This window comes from Mustelus asterias, chromosome 11 (assembly GCF_964213995.1).
Source record: "Mustelus asterias chromosome 11, sMusAst1.hap1.1, whole genome shotgun sequence".
Taxonomy (NCBI): Eukaryota; Metazoa; Chordata; class Chondrichthyes; order Carcharhiniformes; family Triakidae; genus Mustelus; species Mustelus asterias.
Genome location: NC_135811.1, coordinates 3,633,502 through 3,650,266, shown reverse-complemented (window position 1 = coordinate 3,650,266; position 16,765 = coordinate 3,633,502). Strand labels below are relative to the sequence as shown.

The 16,765-nt window shown below is 46.0% G+C and overlaps 1 protein-coding gene across 15 annotated transcripts in view; it reads right to left on the bottom strand.

Annotated features, from left to right (window-relative positions):
* The window catches only part of ldb1a (LIM domain binding 1a), a 113,538-nt gene that overhangs the window by 51,361 nt on the left and 45,412 nt on the right, over window positions 1–16,765 (bottom strand). For 2 of the 15 annotated variants that reach the window (XM_078223017.1, XM_078223020.1), the window contains exon 1: window positions 5,211–5,458. The exons of 9 other annotated variants lie outside the window; for them this stretch is intronic. In XM_078223017.1, the coding sequence (XP_078079143.1) occupies window positions 5,211–5,235 (25 nt within the window). In that variant the 5' untranslated portion in view covers window positions 5,236–5,458. Of the gene's footprint in view, window positions 1–5,199; window positions 5,602–16,765 lie in introns of those variants that run through there. 4 more of the 15 variants (XM_078223022.1, XM_078223025.1, XM_078223015.1 and 1 more) reach the window with 3 other exon arrangements.

Here is a 16,765-nt window from a genome sequence, read left to right as displayed (position 1 = left end):
CTAACCTTCTCTGCTCTAAAGAAAACAATCCAAGCCTACAGAGTCTCTCCCTGGAGCTCAAACACTCCATCCCAGACAATATCCTGATGAATTTTGTCTGTACCCCCTCCAGTGCGATCACATCCCTCCCATAGTGAGGTGACCAGAACTGCACACAGTACTCCAGCTGTGGCTTAACTAACATTCTGCACAGCTCCAACATTACCTCCATGCTCTTGTACTCTATGCCACGACTGATGAAAACAAGTGACCCACATGTCTTCTTAGCTACCCTATTCACCTGCTCTGCCACCTTCAAGGATCTGTGAATAAGCACCGTTCTTCTGAGCTTCCTAGTGCCTTGCCATTCCTTAAATACTCCCTTATCTTGTTACTTCTTCCAAAGTGCATCACCTCGCACTTATCAGGGTTAAATGCCATCTGCTACTGCTCTGCCAATCTGACCAACCCATCTAAAATCTTTGCATAACCTTCTTCACTATTAATCACCCTACCAATCTTGGTGTCATCTGCAAACCTACTTATCATTCTCCACACAGTATCATCTATATCAATTATATATATAACAAGCAATAAGGAACCCAGCACTGAACCTTATGGTACGCCATTGGACACCGGCCTCCAGTCACTTAAACAGCCTTCTACCACCACCCTTTGTGTCCTATTACTAAACCAGTTACGGATTCAACTAGCAAAGTTTCCCCAAATTTCGCATGCTTCAATCACCCTCCCGTGTGGGACATTGGCAAAGGCTTTGCTAACATCCATATAAACTACATTAACCGTACTTCCCTCATCCACACAGTGGGTCACTTTTTCAAAAAATTCTATCAAGTTTGTTAGGCATGACCTCCCTCTGACAAAGCAATGCTGACCATTCCTAATTAACCCATGTCTTTCAGAGAATTCTCTCCTTCAGAATTTTCTCCAATAGTTTCTCGACCACTGACACGAGACTCACCGGTCTGTAATTTCCTCATTCCTCTCTACCACACTTCTTGAAAAGTGAAATCACATTAGCTGTCCTCAGTCCTCTGGCACTTCCCCCGTGGCCAGAGAGGAATTAAAAATTTGCGTCAGAACCTCTGCAATTTCCTGCCTCGCTTCCCACAGCAGCCTGGGGTGCAATTCATCCGGGCCAGGGGATTTGTCCATTTTTAAGCCCGTCAAAGCCTCCAATACCTCCACACTTCCTATGTCAAACTGTGCAAAATCCTCACAGTCCTTTGTGAGTAGCCACTAGAACAAGATAGCAGAGACCAGCTGGTAGGTGTGGGTGGTTAGGCTAAGAACATCAGCTTCAACTTAGCTGCAAAGGGCAAATGGATTGAAAACAGTGGGATGCTCTTTCTGTGCCTTGTCCTCACAAGAGCAACAAAATAGTTCTAAACAAGTCATCAATTCTAATGCAACAACCACAATCATATTAAAACATTATAATCACCAAGAGTGAAAAACGATCTTGAAAAGGAGGAATAAAGCTAGCCACTTCCTGTGACATGATCAGGCTTTGGGGATTTATAAGCAACCATCAGTCTATGAAGGAATAATTAATCCTCAAATTACCTTCATGGAAACTGCCCTGACCCACAACAGCAACATGCATTTACATAGTATTTTTAACATGGTAAAATGGTCCTGAGGGGTTTCAAGGTTTGTTATCACAATCAACTAAGATATGATGACAGACAACCAGATAACAAAGAGGTGGATTTTGCAGAACATTTTAAAGGAGGAAAGAGGTAGAGAGGTTTAGGAAAGAAATTTCCGAGTTTAGGGTCTTGGATTCGAAGGGCACAGCTACCGTCGATGGAACGACTAAAAGCAGGAATGCGTCAGGGGCCAGAGATAGAGGAGCACACAGATTGCAAGAGTGTGGAGGAGAGGACAGAGATAGGGTGGGAGTGAGGTGATTGACATTCAATAACAAGGATGATAATTTTAATATTAAGATATTGCTGCAGCGTGAGCCACTGTAGGTCAGCGAGTGGAGCGGGACGTTGTTGAATAAGATGTTGTGCGAGTGAGTAGGGTTTTGGATGAGTTGAAGTTTATGGAGAACGTAAGGTGGGAGGTTGACCAGGAGAGCATTGGAATCATAAAGCCTAGAGGAAACAAGGACCTGGATGAGGGTTTCAGCAGCAAATGAGCAGGGCATGGTGGGGACAGACAAGGTTACAGAGATGTCAATGGATAGATACACCTTTAGCAGCGGAATGTTATATCACACATGTTACACCTTAGAACAGTGCTGTCCTCATACATCAGGTGGAGATGCCGGCATTGGACTGGGGTAAACACAGTAAGAAGTTTAACAACACCAGGTTAAAGTCCAACAGGTTTATTTGGTAGCAAAAGCCACACAAGCTTTCGGAGCTCCAAGCCCCTTCTTCAGGTGAGTGGGAATTCTGTTCACAAACAGAGCATATAAAGACACAGACTCAATTTACATGAATAATGGTTGGAATGCGAATACTTACAACTAATCAAGTCTTTAAGAAACAAAACAATGTGAGTGGAGAGAGCATCAAGACAGGCTAAAAAGATGTGTATTGTCTCCAGACAAGACAGCCAGTGAAACTCTGCAGGTCTAGGCAACTATGGGGGTTACAAATAGTGTGACATGAACCCAATATCCCGGTTGAGGCCGTCCTCGTGTGTGCGGAACTTGGCTATCAGTTTCTGCTCAGTGACATTCTGCTCAGCTCAGCGGATGTCTCGGCACTCTACACCAGCATCCCCCATGACAATGGCATTGCTGCAACGGCCTCAGTGTTCAGCGCCAACAACTGCCAGTTTCCAGATGCAATTTTACATCTCATCCGCTTCATCCTGGACCACAATGTCTTCACCTTCAAGAACCAGTTCTTCATCCAGACACACGGAACAGCCATGGGGACCAAATTCGCACCTCAATATGCCAACATCTTCATGCACAGGTTCGAACAAGACTTCTTCACCGCACGGGACCTTCAACCGATGCTATACACTAGATACATCGATGACATTTTCTTCCTTTGGACTCATGGTGAACAATCACTGAAACAACTCTATGATGACATCAACAAGTTCCATCCCACCATCAGACTCACCATAGACTACTCTCCGGAATCGGTTGCATTCTTGGACACACGCACCTCCATTAAGGACGGTCACCTCAGTACCTCACTGTACCGCAAGCCCACGGATAACCTCACGATGCTCCACTTCTCCAGCTTCCACCCTAAACACGTTAAAGAAGCCATCCCCTACGGACAAGCCCTCCGTATACACAGGATCTGCTCGGATGAGGAGGATCACAACAGACACCTCCAGACGCTGAAAGATGCCCTCATAAGAACAGGATATGGCGCTCGACTCATTGATCAACAGTTCCAACGCGCCACAGCGAAAAACCGCACCGACCTCCTCAGAAGACAAACACGGGACACAGTGGACAGAGTACCCTTCGTTGTCCAGTACTTCCCCGGAGCGGAGAAGCTACGGCATCTCCTCCGGAGCCTTCAACATGTCATTGATGAAGACGAACATCTCGCCAAGGCCATCCCCACACCCCCACTTCTTGCCTTCAAACAACCGCACAACCTCAAACAGACCATTGTCCGCAGCAAACTACCCAGCCTTCAGGAGAACAGTGACCATGACACCACACAACCCTGCCACAGCAACCTCTGCAAGACGTGCCGGATCATCGACACAGATGCCATCATCTCACGTGAGAACACCATCCACCAGGTACACGGTACATACTCTTGCAATTCGGCCAACGTTGTCTACCTGATACGCTGCAAGAAAGGATGTCCCGAGGCATGGTACATTGGGGAAACTATGCAGACGCTGCGACAACGGATGAATGAACACCGCTCGACAATCACCAGGCAAGACTGTTCTCTTCCTGTTGGGGAGCACTTCAGCGGTCACGGGCATTCGGCCTCTGACATTCGGGTAAGCGTTCTCCAAGGCGGCCTTCGCGACACACGACAGCGCAGAGTCGCTGAGCAGAAACTGATAGCCAAGTTCCGCACACACGAGGACGGCCTCAACCGGGATATTGGGTTCATGTCACACTATTTGTAACCCCCACAGTTGCGTGGACCTGCAGAGTTTCACTGGCTGTCTTGTCTGGAGACAATACACATCTTTTTAGCCTGTCTTGATGCTCTCTCCACTCACATTGTTTTGTTTCTTAAAGACTTGATTAGTTGTAAGTATTCGCATTCCAACCATTATTCATGTAAATTGAGTCTGTGTCTTTATAAGCTCTGTTTGTGAACAGAATTCCCACTCACCTGAAGAAGGGGCTTGGAGCTCCGAAAGCTTGTGTGGCTTTTGCTACCAAATAAACCTGTTGGACTTTAACCTGGTGTTGTTAAACTTCTTACTCTCATACATCAGCACATTCCCCAACTTAGTATAAACAAGACCCACATGTACATCATCTAGATAGAAGGGACTAGGTCATACCCGAGTACGAGTATTGTATCATATGGGATACTGAGCCATACAGATCAGCAAGCTCACAGGATCCCTGTCATTCACCTGATTTTCACCCAAGTGATGGGGGCTGGTTAGCTCAGTTGGCTAGATGGCTCGAGTGTGATGCCAACGACACAGGTTCTATCCCTGTACCAGCTATAGTAGTTCATGGATGGCTGCCTCCTCCCCCAGCCCCAGATTTGTGGAGTGGTACCCTTCTGGTTATACATGACCAATTGTCTCTCCCTGATGGGGAGAGATGGACATGATCCTTTTGTGGAAACTTTAGGTAATTACTTTACCTAAGCAAGTAGCAAGGATGCTACCATTGCCCTCAGAGCCCCCTTGACAAATGGGGGTAGGGGAGGATGCCATTAAGTTCCTGTTTAGGACCCACTGAACCCCCAACTGCACTATCAGAGGAGCTGCTTTTTGGATTAGATGTTAAACTGAGACCCCATCTGCCTTCTCAGAGGGTTGTAAAAGACCCCATGGCACTGTTTGGGGGACGACAGGGGAGTATCCTTGCCAATACTTATCCCTTAACAGCAGTAAAAACAGATGGTATGGTCATGATCACATTGTTGTTTCTGGCAGTTTGGGGAGTTACTGGCTGTCATGCTACAGTGACCACTTTTCTAAAGGTGCTTCATTGGCTGTAAAGCGCTTTGAGAGCCTGCTGATTATAAAGGCGCTATATAAATGTAAGTCTTTCTTTCTTACAGTTTACTTACCTGCAGACTGGTACTCTTCCTCCATCACTCTACAACAGTTCCTTGATCAAGTATTCCTTTTAACACGTACACCTTTTGTAAAAAATTGGGACTTGCTTGTGGTGTAGAATGTTCCTGAATAGAGCTCTGCACTCGGATAAACAACTTCAAATTGCTTCCCCTTGTTTCAACTGCTGACTGTTATATTCCACGGTTAGGGCGCAGATGGGGTGGAGCTGGGGGGAGGGCAGGGGTAGCTGAGCTTTTCTGTGAATTGGACTGATCGCCCAAGGAGGTGCTCTCAGATCAGTATGTGCGCCACTGAAGTAGGGTGAGTAAGCAAGACCACAAGGGGGGCCTCCAGGCTCCCATTGCTCCCAGGCATTGGGCTGGAAAACCGCAGGCAAAAGCCTGGCCTATGCTGATAACAGCTCTATCAGATAGATGTGTCTCAAATTCACTGAGACACAGAGGGTGTGGGCATGGAAGTTCAACCCAAAAAAATATAAAATTAGATTAAGCGTTTGACATTCTTGGGTGTGTGCAAACTACATGCAAGAGGCACCATTTTCAGCTTCGTTTATGAGCAAACATTTCAGATTTCCTTACTCATTCTGCATGACTCCAGTCCCACACTAACGTGACTGACTCTTAACTGCCTCTGGAAAAGGCTCACCATCAGCATTTCTGGGCAACAAAGGATGGACAACAAATGTCAGCCATGGCAGAGCTGCCCACATCCTGAGAATGAATTTTAAGAATACCGATTCTGAGCTACGCTGTTGCATTGTTTTCCCCTACCCGTTATTACATTTACTCAGAAACGTGCCATGATGGAAAATTATTAAATCTGAAATGAGAACAGGAGGCTATTCAATCCGTTATTTATGGGATGTGGGTGTCACTGGCTAGACCAGCATTTGTTGCCCCTGAGAGGCGGTGAGCTGCCTTCTTCAAACCACTGCAGTCCATGTGGTGTAGGGACATCCACAGTGCTGTTAGGGAGGGAGTTCCAGAATTTTGACCCAGTGACAGTGAAGGAATGGCGACATATTTCTAATGATGTGGAGATGCCGGCATTGGACTGGGCTAAACACAGTAAGAGTTTTAACAACACCAGGTTAAAGTCCAACAGGTTTATTTGATAGCAAATACCATTCGCTTTCGGAGCGCTGCTCCTTCGTCAGATGGAGTGGAAATCTGCTCTCAAACAGGGCACAGAGACACAAAATCAAGTTACAACAACCCATTTCATAGAACATAGAACAGTACAGCACAGAACAGGCCCTTCGGCCCACAATGTTGTGCCAAGCTTTACCTGAAACCACGATCAAGCTATCCCACTCCCTATGATCCTGATCCTGGGGCGATGGTGAATCTGTTGCATGTGGCTCTGAGACAAGACCACATTGTTTTAGCATCTGAAGATTTTGAGGAGGTCACTGACACAGCTCGCTAAATGCCATCCACAGACATTCAATCCCTCCAACGCTGACGAACAGTGTTGCAATGGCAACAATGGCAGCAGTGTGTTCCATCTACAAGACACACTCTGAGAACTCACCAAGGCTCCTGAGACAGCACCTTCCAAACCCATCACCACTACCATGCAGAAGGACAAAAGCAGCAACACCATCACCTGATCACCTGAAGATTCTCCTCCAAGTCACTCACCATCCTGATTTGGAAATATATCGCCATTCCTTCACTGTCCTGGAGTCAAAATCCTGGAATTCCCTACTTAACAGCACTGTGGGTGTGGACTGTGGACTGCAGCCATTCAGGAAAGCGACTCCCACCACCTTCTCAAGGACAAATAGGAGTGGGCAAAAAATGCTGGCCCTGCCAGTGATGCCCACATCCCTTAAATTACTGGAAATAAAACACGGAACAGGACGTCCCTCGAGGCATTGGGATCTGGTTTGCAGCCTTTGCTTCCTTTTCTATTTCTGCAGTAGCACCAAATGATGTGGAGATGCCGGCGTTGGACTGGGGTAAGCACAGTAAGAAGTCTCACAACACCAGGTTGAAGTTCAACAGGTTTATTTGGCACTAGTTTTCGGAGTCTCAAGCTCCTTCATCAGGTGAGTGAGGACTTGTGTTCACAAACAGGTCATAGACAGACACAAACTCAATTTACAAGATAATGATTGGAATGCGAGTCTTTACAGGTAATCAAGTCTTAAAGGTACAGACAATGTGAGTGGACAGAGGGCCAAGCACAAGAACAATGCAGAATCGCTGAGCAGAGACTGATAGCCAAGTTCCGCACACATGAGGACGGCCTCACCGGGATCTTAGGTTCATGTCACACTATCTGTAATCCCCATGACTTGCCTGAGCTTGCAAAATCTCCTTTGCACTCTTTCCAGTGCTTCCACATCCTTCTTATAGTGAGGTGACCAGAACTGCACACAATATTCCAAATGTGGTCTCACCAAGGTCCTGTACAGTTGCAGCATAACCCCACGGCTCTTAAACTCCAACCCCCTGTTAATAAAAGCTAACACACTATAGGCCTTCTTCACAGCTCTATCCACTTGAGTGGCAACCTTCAGAGATCTGTGGATATGGACCCCAAGATCTCTCTGTTCCTCCACAGTCTTCAGAACCCTACCTTTGACCCTGTAATCCACATTTAAATTTGTCCTCCCAAAATGAATCCCCTCACATTTATCACGGTTAAACTCCATCTGCCATTTTTCAGCCCAGCTTTGCATCCTATCTATGTCTCTTTGCAGCCTCCAACAGCCCTCCACCTCATCCACTACTCCATCAATCTTGGTGTCATCAGCAAATTTACTGATCCACCCTTCAGCCCCCTCCTCTCGGTCATTAATAAAAATCACAAATAGCAGAGGACCAAGCACTGATCCCTGTGGCACTTCGCTAGCACCCTGCCTCCAGTCCGAACATTTTCCATCCACCACCACCCTCGGTCTTCGAACAGATAGCCAGTTACCTATCCAATCGGCCAACTTTACCTCTATCCCACCTCTCCTTACTTTCATCATAAGGCGACCATGGAGGACCTTATCAAACGCCTTACTAAAATCCATGTATATGACATCAACTGCCCTACCTTCATCACTACACTTAGTTACCTTCTCAAAGAATTCAATCAAATTTGTGAGGCACGACTTGCCCTTCACGAATCCGTGCTGACTATCCCGGATTAACCCGCATCTTTCTAAATGGTCGTAAATCCCATCCCTAAGGACCTTTTCCATCAACTTACCAACCACTGAAGTAAGACTAACTGGCCTATAATTACCAGGGTCATTTCTATTCCCTTTCTTAAACAGAGGAACAACATTCGCCACTCTCCAGTCCTCTGGCACCATCCCCGTGGACAGTAAGGACCCAAAGATCAAAGCCAAAGGCTCTGCAATCTCATCCCTTGCCTCCCAAAGAATCCTAAGATACATTTCATCAGGCCCAGGGGACTTATCGACCTTCAGTTTATTCAAAACTGCTAGTACATCCTCCCTCCGAACACCTCCTTCCTCCAGCCTATTAGCCTGTAACACCTTCTCTTCCTCAAAAACATGGCCCCTCTCCTTGGTGAACACTGAAGAAAAGTATTCATTCATCACCTCGCCTATCTCTACTGACTCCATACACAAGTTCCCACTACTGTCCTTGACCGGCCCTAACCTCACCCTGATCATTCTTTTATTCCTCACCTCAGAGTAAAAAGCCTTGGGGTTTTCCTAGATCCGACCCGCCAAGGGCTTCTCATGCCCCCTCCTAGCCCTCCTAAGCCCCTTTTTCAGCTCATTCCTTGCTAACTTGTAACCCTCAATCGAGCCATCTGAACCTTGTTTCCTCATCCCTACATAAGCTTCCCTCTTCCTTTCCCAGTCAACTTACTTACCGCCTTCTCCACTTATCCTTCAATCTCACCTGCTCATCAGATCTCTCTACTCCAGTTACCCAACTTCTCCCCATATCTCCCTGTCCATATTCTTTTCAGAAATCCATCCAGTTCTCTCTTGACCCTTGTCTCTATACTGCCCACTTCAGCGTCCTTCCCTGGTAACAGGGTCCAAACAATGTTTAAGTTATTTATTAGTGTCACAAATAGGCTTACATTAACAGTGCAATGAAGTTACTGTGAAAATCTCCTAGTCGACACACTCCGGCGCCAGTTTGGGTACACTGAGGGAGAATTTAGCATGGCCAATGCACCTAACCAGCATGTCTTTCGGACTGTGGGAGGAAACTGGAGCACCTGGAGGAAACCCACACAGACATGGGGAGAACGTGCAGACTCCACAGAGTGACCCAAGATGGGAAACGAACCTGGGTCCCTGGCATTGTCAGGCAGCAGTGCTAACCACTGTGCCACCGTGCTGCCCAAATGTGGGAGAGAAGCAATCTGTGCTGCCAACACAATTACGACAATTTGCATTCCATATACAGCACCTGTAACACCAGGACCAAGCATTTAGCTTTCAAAAGTATGGGCCCAAAAGATTACAATGAAAAATGGCCCACTTGGTCATTAGAAACATAGGAACAGCAAGAAGCAATTTAGTCCCTCAAACGAGATCGTGAAATAAGAAATTTACAAATGGATATGGATAAGTTAAATGAATGGGGCTAAATCTGGCAGATGGAGTTTAATGTGGATAAGTGTGAGGTTATCCATTTTGGTAAGAAAACTACAAAGACAAATTATTGTCTAAATGGGGAGGAACTTTGGAGTGCTCCGGTGCAGAGGGATCTGGGTGTTTTTGTGCATGAATAAAGAAGGCAAATGGAATCTTGGCATTTATTGCTAAAGGAATTGAATCTAAAAGTAGTGAAGTTTGCTGCTACTGTACAAAACATTAGTGAGATCGCACTCAGAATATTGTGGACAGGTTTGTCCCCTTACTTGAGGAGGGATGCAGTTGCATTGGAGGCGGTTCAGAGGAGGCTCACTAGATTGATTCCAGAGATTGGGCAGTTTAGGCCTCTACTCCCTGCAGCTTAGAAGAATGAGAGGAAGTTTAATTGAGGTGTCCAAGATAATGAGGGGAATTGACAAAGTAGATGTGGAGAGGATGTTTCCTCTTGTGGGGCAATCTAGAACACGAGGTTATAGTTTTAGGATAAGGGGTAGCAGATTTAAAACAGAGATGAGGAGAAATTATTTCTCTCAAAAAGGGTTGAGAGTCTGTGGAATTCACTTCCCCAGAGCGTGGTGGATGCCGGGACATGGAGTAAATTTAAGGACAAGGTGGACAGATTTTTAATTAGTAATGGGTTTGGAGGGCGATGGTGAACAGGCAGGAAAGTGGAGTTAAAGCCGAGATAAGATCAGCCATGATCATATTAAATGGCAGAGCAGCTCGAGGGGCCGAATTGCCTACTCTTGCTCATAGTTCTAATGATTCTTATGCTTGAGCTGTGACCTAATTCCATATACTTGCCTTTTTCCGATATCCCTCAGTATCCTTAGCTAACAAAAATTAATTAAATCTCAAATTAAAACACACAACTGATCTAGTAACAACTGCCATTTGTGGAAGGGTTTTAAACTTCTCCCACCCTTTATATGGAAAAGTCTTTCCTAATTTCATTCCTGAAAGATCTGGCTCTAATTTATAAGCAATGCCCCCTGGTCCTAGACTCCCCAACCTGCATAAGTAATTTCTCTCTATTTACCTCATCAATTCTTCTCAAGACATTCTCAGAAGAAAACCATACACAAGCTCCAAGAGTAGCCTGGAAGTAGTTCACTAAATAAAACTTTTATTTCCCCAAGTTTAGAAGTCCAGGGCTGACATGTAACTGGGTTGCTAAAGTGAAGGAATGTTTCACTTTTAGGGGACAGAGAATAATGAATAAAAGAAAGCTCTGGGTGAGTTCTTACACATGTTGATTAAGAAGCTATAGATATTTTGGTTCTCATATTTCCTGTTCCGAGGGAACTTTTCTATCCGTTCCAAATGCTGCCTTTGGATCTTTTTCCACATATGGCACAGGAATTTGATTTGGACAGTGTGAGGCATTTGGGGTATGACAGCCGAGAGGTGCAACAGACATGCAGTACTTTTTAAAGTATAGTCACTGTTGTAACATAGAAAACCTTACACCCAAATCGCAGACAGCAACTCCCACAAACAACAGAGGTAAAGAATAAGTTAATCTATTTCAGTAATGTTGGTCAAAGTGTTAAACAGTTACTACTGCTCTTCATCCAAATGGCACCACTGAATCTTTTATTTTCAGCTATGATGGCAGACATAGCCTCAGTTCATAGAATCATAGAATCATAGAAACCCTACAGTGCAGAAGGAGGCCATTCGGCCCATCGAGTCTGCACCGACCACAATCCCACCCAGGCCATACCCCCACATATTTACCCACTAATCCCTCTAACCTACACATCCCAGGACACTAAGGGGCAATTTCTAACCTGGCCAATCAACCTAACCCGCACATCTTTGGACTGTGGGAGGAAACCGGAGCACCCGGAGGAAACCCACGCAGACACGAGGAGAATGTGCAAACTCCACACAGACAGTGACCCGAGCCGGGAATCGAACCCAGAACCCTGGAGCTGTGAAGCAGCAGTGCTAACCACTGTGCTACCGTGCCGCCCATGTCTGATCTGAAATACAGCACTCTTACTGTGCAGCACTCCCTTAGCACTCCGCTGAGCACATCATCCGCCTTCTCAAGGGAAATGAGAGATGGGCAATAAGCGCTGGTCTTGCCAATGACACCCAAATCCCAATGAATTTTATAAAAAGCCAAAGCTTTGTGGGTTCAAGTCTCTGGAGTAGACCTATGACTTCCTGCCTCATGCAAATGTGCTACCGACAGTCAACTCTGCCACTTGGAGTGGACTGTAAATTGGAGAGAAAAGCAAACCTTAGGCAGTTCACGTGGAGCCTGAGATCAGCTACAGAACTGGGTGGAGGCAGCTAATTAGTTCTCTATCAGCTAAGGATTCTGGACTGACCATGAAACGTGTAAAACATCCCAAGGCATTTCACAATAATGATTATCATCTAAGATTTGAAACTGAGCTACACAAGAGATATTAGGTCAAGTGACCAATAGCTTGGTTCAAGAACCATCTTGGGGGAGTAAGGCAGAGAGGTATATGGAAGGAATTACAAAGCTTAGAACCTAACCAGTTGAAGGCAAGGCTGCCGATAGCACTGAAAGTCAGTGATGCTCAAGAATTCAGGATTGGAGAAGTGTTGATGTCTTAAGAGATAACAAACTGAACCTCCACGGTTACCACTGCTTGGAATGTTCAAACCACAGTCATTTTCTGAGAACATGGACTGAATTGAGAAAAGTAAATAAATAAATGAGGGCGAGGGGGAGGGGGAGAGAGCAAATGGAAGCTGAAAACAGAGGAAATTGAGAGTTCACATCAATGACCATCATTTTATTCATTTCCATGGCAACTGGTAACTAATAAGCCAGCTGTAGCTAGTTTGGTAATTAATCTCTGCCCTAAACCACAGAGTTAAAGATCCTATCAGTGCAAATAATTTCAGAGCAGAATTGAGCTTTCCCATGTTTTTCACAACTGGTTTGCAAAAAGCTTTTCTTAACTCTCCTGCTCAGGAAATGTCAAGGCCATTAGACCCAATAACCCTTCAGCATTGATTAACAGCACTGACCGACTCACCGCATCCCTCAACTCCACCTACTCACCGCATCTCCCAACCCCACCTACTCACCGCATCTCCCAACCCCACCTACTCACCGCATCTCCCAACCCCACCTACTCACCGCATCTCCCAACCCCACCTACTCACCGCATCTCCCAACCCCACCTACTCACCGCATCTCCCAACCCCACCTACTCACCGCATCTCCCAACCCCACCTACTCACCGCATCTCCCAACCCCACCTACTCACCGCATCTCCCAACTCCACCTACTCACCGCATCTCCCAACTCCACCTACTCACCGCATCCCCCCAACCCCACCTACCCACCGCATTCCCCCAACCCCACATACTCCCCCCAACCCCACTGCATCCCCCAACCCCACCTTCTCACTGCATCCCTCAACTCCAGGGACCTGGATGTCTTTGTACACCAATCACTGAAAGCAAGCATGCAGGTACAGCAAGCAGTTAGACAAATTGTGTGCAGGCCTTCATTGCAAGAATATTTGAGTACAGGAGCAAGGATGTTTACTGCAGCTGTAGGGGGCCTTCTTGAGACCACATCTGGAGTAGTGTGTGCAGTTTTGGTCTCCTGACCGAAGAAAGGCTATACTTACCATAGAGGGAGTACAGCGAAGGTTCACCAGACTGATTCATGGGATGGCAGAATTGTTGTTGAGGAGAGATTGGGTTGACTGGGCCTGTACTCACTGGAGTTTAGAAGAATGAGAGGGAATCTAATCGAAGCTTATAAAATTATGACAGGGCTGGACAGAGTGGAAGAAGAGATGTTGGGCAGGATTTCACGGCCTTGCTCATCCCAAAACCATAAAATCCCGCCCAAGGTCAACAGACCTTTCCATGGTCCACCCCTCGCTTGCACCAATTCCTGTGGCGGGCGGGGTGGTAAAATTCCAACCGTTGTTTCTGCTGAGGGGGTGGTTATAGAACAAGGGGTCATGGTCTCAGGATATGGGATAGGCCATTTAGGACTCAGACAAGCTCCTTGGGTGGTGAACCTGTGGAATTCTCTAGCACAGAGGACTGTGGTGACCAAATCACTGAAAATATTTGAGGACATAGATTTTTAGACTCTAAATGTGTCGAAGGGTATGGGGAGAGCGCGGGAGTATGGCATTGAGATAGAGGATCAGCCATGATTATATTAAATGGTGGAGCAGGCTCACAGGGTCAGATGGCCTACTCCTGTTCTTTTCTATGTTTCTCTCCATGCCTAATAATTTTAAACTTTATTAGCACCATCCACCTCATCCTGAGCTGGAATTCCTCGTGTTATGTTATTAGGACAGCACAATGGCTAACACTGCTGCCTCACAGCGCCAGGGACCCAGGTTCAATTCCAGCTTTGGGTCACTGTCCATATGGAATTTGCAGGTTCTCCCCGTGTCTGCATGGGTTTCCTCCGGGTGCTCCTCCCACAGTCCAAAGATGTGCAGATTAGGTGGATTGGCCGTGCTAAATTGTCCCTCAGAGATGTGTAGATTAGGGGGATTAGCGAGGTAAATGCGGGGGTGGGCCTGGCTGAGATGCTCTGTCGGAGAGTTTGGTGTAAACTCGATGGGCCAAATGGCCTCCTTCTGCACTGGAGGGATTCTATGATTCTATTATAGTTTTAGACATACATAGGTTGGAACTGGTTTGGACAGAGTAGTTTGAGAAAAAAAATCACATTTAAAAAATGAAACAGTAAATCGCCAACTAGAAACCAAAAATATAGTAACTGAACAGTCAGCACAGGTTCCAAAAGGGAAGGTCATGCCAGACCAGAATTCTTTAAATAGCAACAGTTAGGATGGATAAGGGTAATGCAGCAGATGCAATAAACCACATGGTAGACTGATGACCAAGGTCAGAACATGTGGAGTCAGGGGACAATTGGCAGAATGGATAGCAAGCTGGCTGCAAAAAATTAAAACAGAAAATGAAAAAGCTAATTATTCTGACTGGCAAAAGTTGGAAAAGCGACATTCAACAGGGATTGGTACTGGGACCACTGCCATTCACAGGAATAGTTTGAACTGAGCAATCGGAAGTATAATTTCAAAATTTGTAAATGATACCAAATTGGGTTAACACAAAGATAGATTGTGACAAAATACAAGGAGGCCTCAGTAAACTAGCAGAATGGGCATGTAATTGGATTATGTCCAATATATAGATAAGTGTGAGGTGGTGTATTTTGTTAGGAAGAATAAAGAGATCACATATTACTTGGATAGTGAAAGTCTGGGGAGTAGGTACAGAGGAGATGTTAGGGGTAAGTTTTTCACTCAGAGGGTGGTGGGTGCGTGGAATCGGCTGCCGGTAGTGGTGGTGGAGGAGGATTCAATTAAGTCTTTTAAGAGACTTTTGGATAGGTTCATGGAGGTTAGTAAGATAGAGGGTTATAGATGAGCCTAGAAGGTAAGGAAATTGTTCGGCGCAACTTGTGGGCCGAAGGGCCTGTTTGTGCTGTAGCTTTTCTATGTTCTATGTTCTAAATGGGCCTGAGAGATAGTTAAATCTGGGAATCAGATTTACAGATCACAAAATGTAAAGTTTATTTCTTAGTCACAAGTAGGCTTACATTAACACTGCAATGAAGTTACTATGAAATTCCCCTAGTTGCCACACTCTGGCGCCTGTTCAGGTCAATGCATCTAACCAGCACGTCTTTCAGACTGTGGGAGGAAACCGGAGCACCCGGAGGAAACCCACGCAGACACAGGGAGAATGCACAGACAGTGACCCAAAGCCGGGAATCGAACCCGGGTCCCTGGCGCTCTGAGGCAGCAGTGCTAACCACTGTGCCATCGTGCCGCCCGCCGTAATGATGCAGGTTAATAAGAGAAACAAACTGTTTGAGCGGTAGAATTTAAAAGCTGAGAAATTACACTGAACGTGTATCAATGATCAATTGGACCACACTTGGAATACTACAAACCGCTCTCCATATTCGAAAAAGTGAATAAAGATATGGGGAGGGTGCAGGGAAGAATCACAAAGATGATAACAGAACGGAGAGGATATAACAACAGGAAAACTTAAAAAGCGGGAACTCTTTTCCCTGGAAAAGAAATGGTTTGATTGGGTGCACAAAAAGAGTGGGGTTGAAGGTGGGGGACGTCATAGATAGTCACTGATAAATCCAGTTAGGAATTCAGGAGAAACCTCTTTACTCAGAGTGGTTAGAATCTGGACCTTGCCATCACAGGAAGAGGCCAAGGTGAACAGGAAAGATGCATTTCAGGGAAGGATATTCCCAATGGTGGGGGGATCCAGAACCAGGGGTTACAGTCTGAGGATTCAGGGTAGACCATTTAGGACGGAGGTGAGGAGACATTTCTTCACCCAAAGAGTGGTGAGCCTGTGGAGTTCATTACCACAGGAAGTAGTTGATGCCAAAACATTGAATGTATTCAAGAGCCAGCTGGATATAGCACTTGGGGTGAATGGGATCAAAGCTTATGGGGAGAAAGCAGGATTAGGGTATTGAGTTGGATGATCAGCCATGATCGTGATGAATGGTGGAGCAGGCTCGAAGGGCCAAATGGCCTCCTCCTGCTCCTATCTTCTGTGTTTCTATGGGAAGCTAGATAAAGCACAAGAGGGAGAAAGGAATAGAGGGCATAGGCTAAGAGGAATGGGAGGAGACGTATGTAAACCAGCAATTCCTTATAAACAGTATCACCTGACCAACTGGGCTGAATGGCCTATCTCTGCATTGCATACTGTAGCTAATGGTCTAGGAGCTGGCATCAACAACACAATATCAAAAGCATCAGGGAGGAGCTGGGAGTGGTGATGAGGGAAGTTCGAGAAGCTGACCCTGGGGACTGGGAGTGGGAGGATTAAATACTAAATGGAATGGAGGGAGAACGCAAGATCAAGTGTGAATTAAACAGTCAGCTTAACCAATAGAGATTCCCAAAACATGTTGATGAGGCA